This window comes from Gigantopelta aegis, chromosome 3 (genome assembly GCF_016097555.1).
Source record: "Gigantopelta aegis isolate Gae_Host chromosome 3, Gae_host_genome, whole genome shotgun sequence".
Lineage (NCBI taxonomy): Eukaryota > Metazoa > Mollusca > Gastropoda > Neomphalida > Peltospiridae > Gigantopelta > Gigantopelta aegis.
Window position 1 is genome coordinate 16,248,990 of NC_054701.1, and position 12,518 is coordinate 16,261,507.

The 12,518-nt window shown below is 32.9% G+C and overlaps 1 protein-coding gene across 1 annotated transcript in view; it reads right to left on the reverse strand.

The window, feature by feature from the left end:
- The window catches only part of LOC121368515 (gamma-tubulin complex component 6-like), a 35,310-nt gene extending 24,917 nt beyond the window's left edge, over window positions 1–10,393 (reverse strand). Inside the window, exons 1-14 of the mRNA XM_041493251.1 lie at window positions 10,203–10,393; window positions 9,330–9,490; window positions 8,493–8,626; window positions 7,864–7,949; window positions 7,015–7,081; window positions 6,510–6,566; window positions 5,920–6,047; window positions 5,203–5,239; window positions 4,809–4,948; window positions 3,754–3,961; window positions 2,726–3,021; window positions 1,401–1,473; window positions 908–1,017; window positions 397–488 (exon numbers count right to left, since the gene is read on the reverse strand). Of these exons, the coding sequence (XP_041349185.1) occupies window positions 397–488; window positions 908–1,017; window positions 1,401–1,473; window positions 2,726–3,021; window positions 3,754–3,961; window positions 4,809–4,948; window positions 5,203–5,239; window positions 5,920–6,047; window positions 6,510–6,566; window positions 7,015–7,081; window positions 7,864–7,949; window positions 8,493–8,626; window positions 9,330–9,490; window positions 10,203–10,393 (1,780 nt within the window). The remainder of the gene's footprint in view (window positions 1–396; window positions 489–907; window positions 1,018–1,400; window positions 1,474–2,725; window positions 3,022–3,753; window positions 3,962–4,808; window positions 4,949–5,202; window positions 5,240–5,919; window positions 6,048–6,509; window positions 6,567–7,014; window positions 7,082–7,863; window positions 7,950–8,492; window positions 8,627–9,329; window positions 9,491–10,202) is intronic.
- Between the last annotated feature and the right edge of the window lie 2,125 nt (window positions 10,394–12,518).

Consider the following 12,518-nt stretch of genomic DNA (forward strand, 5'->3'; position numbering starts at 1 on the left):
ACATAAAATAATTCCACAATTAACTCAAGAGAACCCTCACACATGCCTGAGATTAATATATGTTTGTGGTCATTCACATGCCATTACTGACTACTGAAATTTCTATTTTTCATTGTAGAAGTGATTCAATGGAGAACAAATTATGCACTGAAACAAAATCTTCAAAAAAAATCCCCATTTCAATTAATTAAAAATTTGTTTAGGTATCTCACTTGAAACATTTCTGATGGATTTAGCAGATTAGAAAAAGTAATATTAATAATTAAAAAGAATAGAGTGATGCAATGACCGAAACTGTCTTTGTAACTGTCAATCTTCATGTAAAATTTTTATTAGATGGCTATAATGAAGAAAGAATAAAGGAAGCTAAAATGTGACTAACTTTTAAAACATTACCTCGACATTTTAAATAATCTTGGTTGAAATGAATAGAAAATTCTCCATATACATCATGGTAACTACCGTGAAATAGCCAGTCTTGAATAAATCTAAATAAAAAGAAACAACAAAAAACAATTCATCACAATCAAGACAAACAGTATAAACATCGGTATTAAGTTGTATTAAATATAAAAAGTAGAGAACGATAATAAATGGTTACAGCTGTAGTATATAAAATGGTTTGCAGAAGTTAAAAATTAACATTTTCTACATTCAAAGTGGCAGAAAAATTGCAATTATGTTGAAACTGACTTGGCAGATGTCATGCAAGAGGAATTTTTAAAATTATTATTCAACTACATACTCAATACATTTTAACTATGGTTATATGGTGTCAGACTACAAAGATAATTAAGAGAAGAAACCCGCACATATGGGCTACTACTCTTTTATGTTATGAAGAATTTTATTTTTTTAAATTCTGACAACATGGTAACCATGGTTTATTCACCAGCACTACACTTACGTTGTGAATGGAGCACTAGTGATCTGCAAGATGGAGAGCATCATGGGATAGTTGTCTGTGCTGTTAGCTTCCAACGTCTCCTTATAGAGCACCGACAGAAGTTGAATACCCTGAAGAAAACCCAAAACATGGAATGGCATAAACAATATAATATGATACTTTCTGCTCTTATATGATATACTAATTCTGATTGGAAGTAACGGATGTTCTCTTTCAATAAAACATTCAAAATTACCTTCATTAAAGAATATGGATATTGAAAGGACAAGAAAATTATATTATTTTATACTATTTGTGACCGTCACGGATTGATAAATTGAAAACAAAAAACATCTTTTAAAACAACCACTTATGACAGTTTGTAGGCATGTTACTTTTGTTTTTTGAAAAAGCTATTTTCAAAAAAAACATCAAAAGAAAAGTATTTGTCTGTAAAAAATAAATGAGTTAAGGTCAGTTGTCTGTCCAGTGAATGGAGGGCTTGTCGACTTACAGTTGGAAGAGCAGGTTGATCAGCGACTGGTTCCGTCGTCCTGTACTCACATCGACACAACTTGGACAGGTATCTGAAAATCAACACAACATGTATTCAACAGTAATCCCAACTGTCAATGTAATAAAATGAAGATATGTAAATGGAAAGAGTTATAGCACACTGATTTATTAATCATCGTCCACTGGATGTCAAACATTTGGTAATTTTTGACATATAGTCTAAAATAGGAAACCCACATGTTTCTATTAATAGCAAGGGATCTTTTCTATACACTATCCCAAAGATAGGATAGAACATACCACAGCCTTTGGTATACCAGTCATGATGCAATGGCTGGAACAAGACTTTAGCCCAATGGGTTCACCAATGGGGGTTGATCCTAGACCGACAGTGCATCAGGTGAGAACTTTACCATTGGGCTACGTCTCGCTCCATATATGAACAACTATGTGAACAATACTGCATTAAATTTCAATATTTTCCGAAGATTGTGAATAATGTATTGTGATATTTTTACAAAGTATTATTAAATAAAAGAAAAACTCATTACTGGTACTTTGCTTTCAACAAACCTATATAAATTCATAGCCAGTTTATAAATGAACTCTCTGTTTGTAGCCAACATAATTCAATAATTGACAGGGAGCAAAAGGCAACTGCCATTCAAAATAGACAATATGCTTTCTGATAATCAGTTTCACAAGCATCAATTGGGGTAGGATTTAGCTCCGTCAGTCGAGTGCTCGATTGAGGTGCTTGTGTCACAGGATCGAACCACCTTGGTGGATCCATTCAACTCATTGGGATTTGTCTCGTTCCATCCAGTGCATCACAACTGGACAAAGGCTGTGGTATGTGCTTTCCTGTCTGTGAGAAAGTTCATATAAAAGATCCATTTCTGCATTAGGAAACGTAGCAGGTTTTCTCTGATGACTACATGTCAGAATTACTAAATGTTTGATATCCAATAGCTGATGATTAATTAATCAATGTGCTCTAGTGTTGTCCTTAAACAAAACAAACTTTCTTAATCCTTTTCCTATTCAGATTACCGAAATTAGAACAACCAATATGAGATATTTAAAAAATAATAATAATTCTTAGTTTAAATTTATATAAAATTAAAGTAAAATTTAACTGATCTGTAATTGTTTGATCAAAATCTATGATTTTGTTTTCAGATTAAAATGTTAAAAGCAGAGATTGCTTTCCATTCCATAAAATAAAATATTTCAAGCCTTGCCAATATTTAAAAAAAAAATATTTGCAGGTATAGTCAGTTCAATGATATAAATTGATGTAAACAAGCGCAGTAAACTGACCTAATTTGTGTGATCAGTCTGTTTGCGTTAAGCTTCAGCTGCATGACGGTTGTGGTTTTGGGAATGGACAGAATAACTGCACGGTATATCTGAAGGACTTTCCGAATGGCGCTGGTGAAGGCCTGGAATATGAGGCCAGCGCTGTAGAATGAATCGAGGACCGGGGGTCTGGAGAACACGGCCAGTCGGTAGTAGTTGGAGCCGCATTCGAGAAACTCCTCCAACAGGCTCTGTAGTGAGTCAGGAGTAATGCCAGATATGTAGATACCAAGTCTCTGAGAGAACTCCTGATTTCCCTTCAAAAATAAATATGAATGAATGAATGAACGAAAGAACGAATGGTTTAACAACATCCCAGCACAAAAACAAATGGGCCACTGGGTGTCAAACAAATTATAATTCCAAAATTATTAATAAAATAGTGTTGACAGCTATGAAAGAGCTGCATTTATGAAAGACCCAATGAAGTATATTAATATTAAATATTAAAAATACATGCTATGGTCAGACAATGTAAACAGTGTATGCAGCTGTGGTAAACAAACCAATATGACACTGAATTATTAAAATAAAACGAAAAAGAAATTTTGAAACATTATCAAATATGATTAAAGAACAAATGTTAAAATTTCCAAGAGATACTGAATATCTCAAAGAAACCTTGAGAATGTTGCCACCCCTGCACCATGATGAGGAAGAGCACACATGGGTACAAAATAAAAATAACTTTTTAAACCAACCCAGATTAATATTAAACTATACTAATTAAAATATATTCTCATCTCGCTTTTTTCAATGTATGAATATTTGAAACTGAAATTCCTTCCTTGTAGTTTAATATTAATTATGAGAGGACTCTCAGGATGATGAAGAAATTAGAAATTTCAGAGTGGGAAAAATGTAATTTCGACAACTGGTTTGCCAGACATGCAGGCTACAATTTAACATAGGGAACCTGGGCTCTATAAATTATTGTGCTTAGAGGCGTAGGGTAAATACTAAACTCATACTGACAGTAAGGTGTTTACTTCATCAAAGGCAAATGTGTTTGATGGGATTCCGATCAGGAGGTACAGCAGGTCAGCAACAAGACTGTGCTGAGAGATTTCTACATGTGGCGGCAAGTCCACTTCTGGACACATGAGCTGGACGTTACACCTCATCATCCGATACCAGTTATCCACGGCAACAGCACCTGCCTCTGTTATGTATGGACCTTCAGTTTGACCTGGCTCACTGTAAAATTAAAAAAAAAGAAATTATAATCTAATTACTGATTGTAGTAAAACAAGGTATTTGAAAGGTGCATAATAATATGACTTAAAATATATTTAAAAAAACATGGAAAAGGACAACGGAAGACAAAGGTAGGGGAGGGGAGGGGAGGGGAGGGAGATAAAGACAGACAGACAGACGGGGAGGGAGAGAGAGAGAGAGAGAGAGAGAGAGAGAGAGAGAGAGAGAGAGAGAGAGAGAGAGAGAGAGAGAGAGAGAGAGAGAGAGAGAGAGAGAGAGAGAGAGACAGACAGACAGACAGACAGAGACAGTAATATAAACAAAAAATGAAGCATTGCATAGTAATGTCTTTTATTACATCTATTCAATCTTACTATAGTGATAAAGACATTTTCAAACCGTGAGATAAATTTATCTTGTATCGCACATATGTGCAATCTGGACCAGAACTTTTAAATGGGGAATTCCCTTTTTTATTTTTAATGCAGTTAGCTCCTTTTATTTGCCGACGTCATATATAATTTACAAATTACATCACATCATATTTGAAACATTACACAATGCTGCCACCGAGTATGATTCATAACATTATGTAAATCCATGAAAGGAGTTTTGATCATAGATTTAACAAAGTGTTGTTATGACATTAAATTAAAAATGTTTTTGTAAAACATAAAAGAAGGTATGTAATAAATACAGAACTTGACATATCTTTGTTTTAGCTTTCTATTTATTGCACTTATTTTGTGAAAGAACATATCACTGCTTTGCATGGTATATATTATTGCGCAAAATAAACTCATGCAATAAATAGGAAGCGAAGACAACGTATGATCTGTATATGTACCATCCGATTCTCTCCCATGTGTAGTGTTTGCTGGGTGTGTACGTCAGGGCACACTCCCAAATGTCATCCTCAACAGGAGATTCAGCCAGTGTGGTGACCGATGACGAGATATCAGAAATAAAACCTTCATCATCAGAAAGCTGAAAGACAAATGATTTAATGAATACCTTGTAAAGGACATGTCACTTGGTCAAATGGTGACACAACACACTTCTCAAAATAAAATAAAAATTCCTGAGAATAAGTACAAGTTTACAAACAGGAAAAAGGTGTAGAGAGATGCTGTCTACTCTACAACATGAAGGAGAAAATACAGCAAAATCAAAATCAACTAATATACAGGACAAATTTCATATTAGACATTAAGAGAAAATTTAACAGAATTATGACATACCTCAGAATGGCATTTTGGTATTTTGATTTCTGGAGCTCTGCAAAAACAATCATTGTTGTTATCAAATTATTATAAAGCAACAAAATGTGCAACCGTGATAAATGAAAAATAGTGTTATTTTTTCTGTGGAAGGAAGGAAATGTTTTATTAAAGGACACACTCAACACATTTTATTTATAGTTATATGGCTTCAGACATATGGTTAAGGACCAAACAGATATTGAGGGAGGAAACCTGCTGTCGCCACTTCATGGGCTACTGTTTTCGATTAGCAGCAAGGGATATTTTATATGCACCATCCCATAGACAGAATAGCACATACCACGGCCTTTGATGTACCAGTCGTGGTGCACTGGCTGGAGCGAGAAATAGCACAATGGGCCCACCAATGGGGATCGATCCCAAACCGACCGTGCATCAAGCGAGCACTTTACCACTGGGCACCGCCGTGACCCATTTTTTCTATGGTGAATATAGTTTTACTGACCTTAGACCTAGCTGTTATACTGTCTGAGAAACAAAACTAAACATAAAATTTTAAACTAGATTTAACTGAATAATATTCACAATTGCTGCCAAAAAATAACACCTATTGTCTAACCTTCTCAAACATTTATTACATTAAATTTATAACTAATATCACTGAAATTATATCAATCAATTCTGTTCATTCAAACATTAAAAGCCACGAGCAAATGGGCTCCATTAAAAGCAAACCTTTGCTCTCCTTCTTCTGGTAAATCTGGCAGTTCGAGTCGCATGTCAAGCGAAGTCATTCTGCTGTGTGTGAGACCGCCAAACAATGTCATCTTGGTCTCCATTTCATCTCTCGTGTTTAACAAGCCCTGAAAATATTCATCACATGGTTTACTTTTGTCTTGTATTTTCAGTGACACAAAAATATTAATGGACAGGTGTGATTTTATACAATTTGTGACTGTTATACATTGATAAATAAAAATAAAAAATAAAAATTCTTACATAAAGCTCGACTATTCAATGAATAGATTTTTTAACTAAATCAAGTCTGTGTCCCACTGAATTCAAGATGTCTATCGCTGCTTTCCTACGATTCCACTATTCATACACTATCTGTACAAATGCTTAGGTACATCCACATATATCAACTGATTTGATAACTATTGAAATCAGTCGGTCGGCATCATCGAAACATTTATAGAAGTGAAGATGATGCATCGTTTTCCACGTCATTATTTCTCATATATACTGTGAATCTGTTTTATGAGGACCTTACATGTTAAATAGAATTATACAACTTTCACTTTCACATAAACAACAATGCATACCGTCGTTCTGAACAACCCATGACCAATTAACCCAGTTCCTGGTGTCATTTCAAAAATCTGAAAAACAAAGATAGAATATATACAGAATTTTATTTTAATTATCTTTATATTAAGATCAAGAAATGGATCAGATATTAAAGTTCAGGATAATTCATATTTCTTTAAATTCCAGGATAACAGAACCAGAGTTAAACTGCAACCAAAATGCAAATATCACAATGCAAATATTCATAATAAATGCACTTCAAAAGAATTATTTACATTTGTTTAAATTAAAATAACTCACGGTTACATCCCTCTAGTTTATAAATTAGGAAATAGACATTACAATACTTTGATAGTCACATTTTAATAATTATTACTATTTCATTTTATGGACAACATAATAATCAAGTATATATATCAAAACTACTAATTCAAAACTCAAATTTTAAATTAAAATATGCAAAAATTAAATTCTTTATTGAAACTGAGCAGTAATTGCTCATAACCAAGTACAACCTACATTCATTTTGTGTACTTCTGTTTGTTTTTCTATGTTAACCGTCTGGAACTGTGACTCAAACAATTCTCTGCAAGGAAGTGAAAATTAATTTAGTTGAAGTTAGCAAACCTGTATATGGGGCCATCCATATAGTACGTACGGCACTTAAGTAGGAGGGTGGTACAGAATAATATGTACACTGTGCGTATACGGGGGAGGGGTCAGGACAAATGCGTATGTACGTAAAGCCATTATATTGTCAATTTGAGTATAAATGCATGCACACTTAGAGGCACGAAAAGTGAAAACAACACAGTACATGTAACTTTAGTAATTTTGTATCACATTTCATGTACATGTTTTTTGATGTGTCAATTAAACTTGAATTACTTGTCATTCTGTCATTTATGTTCTGTAATAATGTATTTTATGTGTATGCATATAGGAGGGAGGGGGGGGGTTCTGGCCCACTGCATATGCCATAATTTCCAGATAACTACTAGTAACCCCTCAAAGCTCAAAACAGGATGCATACGATTTTTTATGGAAAATTAAGAGAATGGAATTTAAAATAAAAAAACTAGTTATGTCTATGAATTATTTGCATTTAAACCTAATATGCTTGACAAGCCAACATTTAATTTGATGTGACAAACAAATTAGATAAAATGTATTCATTAACTATATATATCAACATTCAAAAGAAACTAACTGTAAAAGAACAATAAAACAATGATTTGTCTTGTGAAATAAACTTTCGATCAATACAACATGAACTGTCATAAACACAATGATGGATCCAGTAGTAATAAATGTTAGTGATAAGGGCAATTAAGCTGTGATAGTGAATGAAAGTAAATTAATACATACTTGTGGTAATGCATGTAGAACCTGCAGTTTGGCCGGTACACTCTGCTTTCTCCATAATAGATAGGTTTGTCGTCAACATCAGAACACTGTCAAATGTTATTATCAACTTTATAACATTGCTAAAATATTACATACAAAGTTGAAGGAAATAAAATGATTTTTAAATACATATTGTAATTTAATAAAGATAAAGATTATGTTTGCACACACACAAGCCTATACCAATGCATGCGTGGACACACACACACACACACACATACACACACACACACACTCTCACAAATTTAAATGCAGTATCTACAAATTTATTACATGTAATTTATTATATGTATACTGATGGAAATTGAGGGAACACAGCAATTTGTAGACCAAATTCAATTCACTACTAGCGTAATAATGTCTGTATTTCCTACCAAGTTGTAATGTGGGATTGAATGTCTGTAGTTTTGAATGTGCTGCCTATATGTTCCCAGTCAACTTCGGACAATATGAATTAATTTTTGATGCAGTCATTATTTCTTGTTGCTATCTGTGTGATCCTTTATTTCTTTCCATCAGTATAATTTATCTGTTAAAATATATATAATATATAAAAAATGTAGTTAATATTGTAATTATTTGTGTAATACCTTATCCAGGACTAGTTTCTGAAAGACTTGTTTCCCGTGTCCAAGAATATCTTTCTCATATTCACTTCCACTTCCTCTGAGTAAAACGAAAACTTGCAAGATTTTGGACACCTCATCTCTGTCATGGAGAGAATCTAAATAAAGCACATCAGTGTTTAAACAGATCACCCATATATTCAGAGTTAAACATGATAGACATAAGTTAGCAGCCATGTAAGGAAGTGAGAAATGACTTCTTAAAACTGGTGGCTTAGCATTACAGGTCAACTTCTACTCCATGATTTGGGAGAATAATATAATAAGATGCCATCTTGAAACAAGTTGTCAGTTTACATTTCTAAGTTATTTTGAGTCATACAGCAGGGGCCTAATTCACAAAGTTCTCTTAGGCTCTGTTAGATAACAAAGTATCCTCTTTGTAGGTCTCTTAGCATAGTACTGCAAGATTGCAAAATTGCAAGAGTTTAGTGAATTAGGCCCCAGAGCTGTTGTATATATTAATTAATTGCTTAACGCATTAAAAGTAGAAAGGTTAAACTATAAATAAAACCATAATAACAAATGTAGCCAGTTGTGGCAGCCTTTTCCATTTTGGCTTAGGTACTATAGATAAGACACCAGTCTTTGAAATCCCATTAGTTGGGACAACAAGAAACACAATACCATTGAAGGCAATCAATCTAACAAACCATACCCTGTAGTACTTCTGGTAACTGCTCTACTACAGAGCTATATCAAACTTCTTAAAGTCAGATGAATGCCAAATCAATGTATGGCAGGAACACTTAACCCATTCAAATGGATCTCTATCTTAATCAATAGTATTCTTATATTCACCTGATGTATTATCACATGTATCTCCCAGCCGATTCAGCAACTGTTCCAGTCTGTCAGCATCATCATAGCGCCGACAGCACCGAAGATGATAAGAGTGTGTTAGAATCCCATCCACATCTTTGGGCACCGGCAGGGAATTCTCACTACTAGCCTGGGATTTCCTACAACATTAACAGAATTGAAATAAAATTATTTCTGTATTTTTTAACTCAAACTATTTAAGAAAAACAGCAGCCCTTGAAATTCATATCTTGTGATAGCAATTTATACCAATATTAACAAAATAAATATCCAACAATCATAAAAATGTTGTTGTAAAATATTTTGCAACAGCTTTTTATATAGAGATAGGCCTGGAACAGTACAAATCTATGTAGATACAAATTAAATGCTAAATGTTCTGAGTCCAATTTTAAATATTAGTTCAGAACAGATCCTCTCTAAACCAGATATTCCGTATGACCAAATTTTTTACTTGCTTCCTTGGCTGTCCGGTTTAGAGGGGTTTCACTGTATTTAAGGAGGCGAATAAGGAGGTGAACAATGCAAATTTATATCTATAGACACAAATTAAATGTTCTTTTCTATTTATATTTTTTCTTTTCTATTTATACTGACGTCCAAAAGAAACTATACCAATACTCTAAGAGACTACAGAAGAAAACCCAAAATAAGTTGCATGTCTAAAACATTTATATTCATGAGAGTGGTGTTTCGGCATGTTGGGAACAAATTGTATTCCTATAAAACAGAAAAATATTTAACCACAGTTATATTTCCATTATTTAAATTATAAAGGAAATTAAATAAATTAGTTTTTGTATAGTTTCTTTTGGATATCAGTATATTTTGGACCAGACAACAGAAGCTTGCCTTTGTTTTCCTTTGAGGTTTTCAAACAGTGTGTCGTAGGCTTTCTTCTTCAGTCTAAGACAGGCCTGGTCTGTGGTGTATCTGGGCTGCACGAGGTATGCTCTCCGCTCCTTGTCTAGCAGGTGAAGTTTACACAGCTTGTTGATCAGGTCGACCACACTGTCGTTAAACACACCAGGATCCACATCCATCTCAACGGCTACAACTGAAATGTTGGAAAGGAAAAAGAACGTGAGCCAAATTTACGCCGCCTATTTTTGACCTAAAAACGTGTTTTACTATAAGTATTTTACAATGGTTAAACACTGTGTTTAAGAAAAACAGGATTCATAAATTTGGCCCAATTTGTTTAATAACACCTCAGGACATTTTATAACTAGTTACTTTGAAACTTAATCGAGAGAAAGATGAAACCTGCTGCTGCTACAAAGGCTACCATACTTGTTTCAATAAAGTAGCAAGGGATCTTTTATACACACTTTCCCATACACAGGGCAGTATTTATTAAGTATGTACCAGTCATGGAAAGGTATTAGAATTTTAGTATATAGAAAGGAAACAAGATAAACCTGCTATATGCTAAACATGACAGAATATGACCAGAATATTGGTACATATACGGAGTTCACAAACCTAGTACTATGCATATTCATGTTCAAGAATCATGTACCCATTGTTTTGAAACATATTAAAACTCAGTTATGTTAATGGTTAATTTCAAGATGATAATCAAATATAACCATTAAGTGCATAATTAAACTATCTAAGAAAATATATACTCTGGAAGAAGTCTGTAATATATATATATATATATATATATATATATATATATATATATATATATATATATATATATATTTATATATATATTATATTTATTATTTATTTTATTTATTGTAACTTCAATTTTAAAGAAAACATTTTTTTTTTTTAATGCATATATATTATATAGGTCATCGTTATTAATATTAAAATCTACCCTAGTCAAAGCATTTTAATAAATCATCTAATTGTTATACTGAAAAGATACATATATAGTTGTAAACAAAGAAAAACTACCAAAATTTATTGAAGCTCTTAGTTTGGCTATATCGTGATTCTATCCCGTGAAGTAAATTTACGGGATTGTTTATATTACTTATATAAATATTTATAATGAAATTCCATTATTTTCCATACATTAAATACTGTTACCATACATTTATGTATTGTGTACAATTTATCGATTAGTAGAACCTTTCAAATGAGTATTTTATATAATAAAATGTTTATAAAAAAATAAAATTTGGTTGTGCATTTATTAATAGTTTGGGGATCACACGTAGCTCAGTGTTAAAGCGTTCACTTGATGAGAGGTATGTTTAGGATCGATCATCATCATGCTGTTTGTCCTATCCAGTGCACCACTACTGGTACACAAAGGGCAGTTGTATATGATATCCTGTCTATGGGATGATGCATATAAAATATCACTTGCTGTTAATAGAAAAATATATTTCAAATGCAGAGGTGACAGCGGGTTTCCTCCCTCAATATATCTGTGTTAATTTACCATATATCTGATGCCATATAACCATAAATAAATGTTGTTGAGTGCGTCATTAAAACAAACTATAAATGAACATAAATAGTTTATGTCTTATTGTTAATATTTATATTGCTTAAATATAATTAATATTAATAATATTTTATTGTCTGTTATTAGGCTATGGGTTCATAGTTCATTCATTGTGTGCTTTCACAAAACTTTTGTTGGGCTGTAATGTTTTTCAATATATATCGTGGGGTTTGTTAAACATATATTTTATTTAAAATCATCATCTGTTGACCAATCTATAAAGTTGTCTCTGGTGTATTGATTTTTCTTCACAGTTTTCCTAAATTTCCTTTTCTTTGCAATTGGTTTGCATTTTTTTGGATACATTAATTTCTTACTCAAAGTAACAAAATCTGAATCATCACTGTCAGATGGTATAAGTTATTGTTTCCTTGTAGGATTGTTTAACGCTTTGTCATTTCCTTTCAGTCCACTTGTAGATGGTATTGGATCTCCTACAACACTTGACGATGTTTGTTCTTCATGTTGTACAATAGCTTCATTCTGCCTGTCAACTGTAGTGGTGACACCATGAATTTCTGCTTGTACATTAATAACATTATTCTCATTTTCCTCAACAATATCACAGTCTGTGTCCGATCCTTGTACAATTGTTATATTTCTAATACTTTCTTGCTCCAAACTTGGTGGTGTCCAGGTATCAAACAGTGGTGTGGTATAGTCATACTGTGCTGGAAAGTTAAGTTGATAAACTTCTT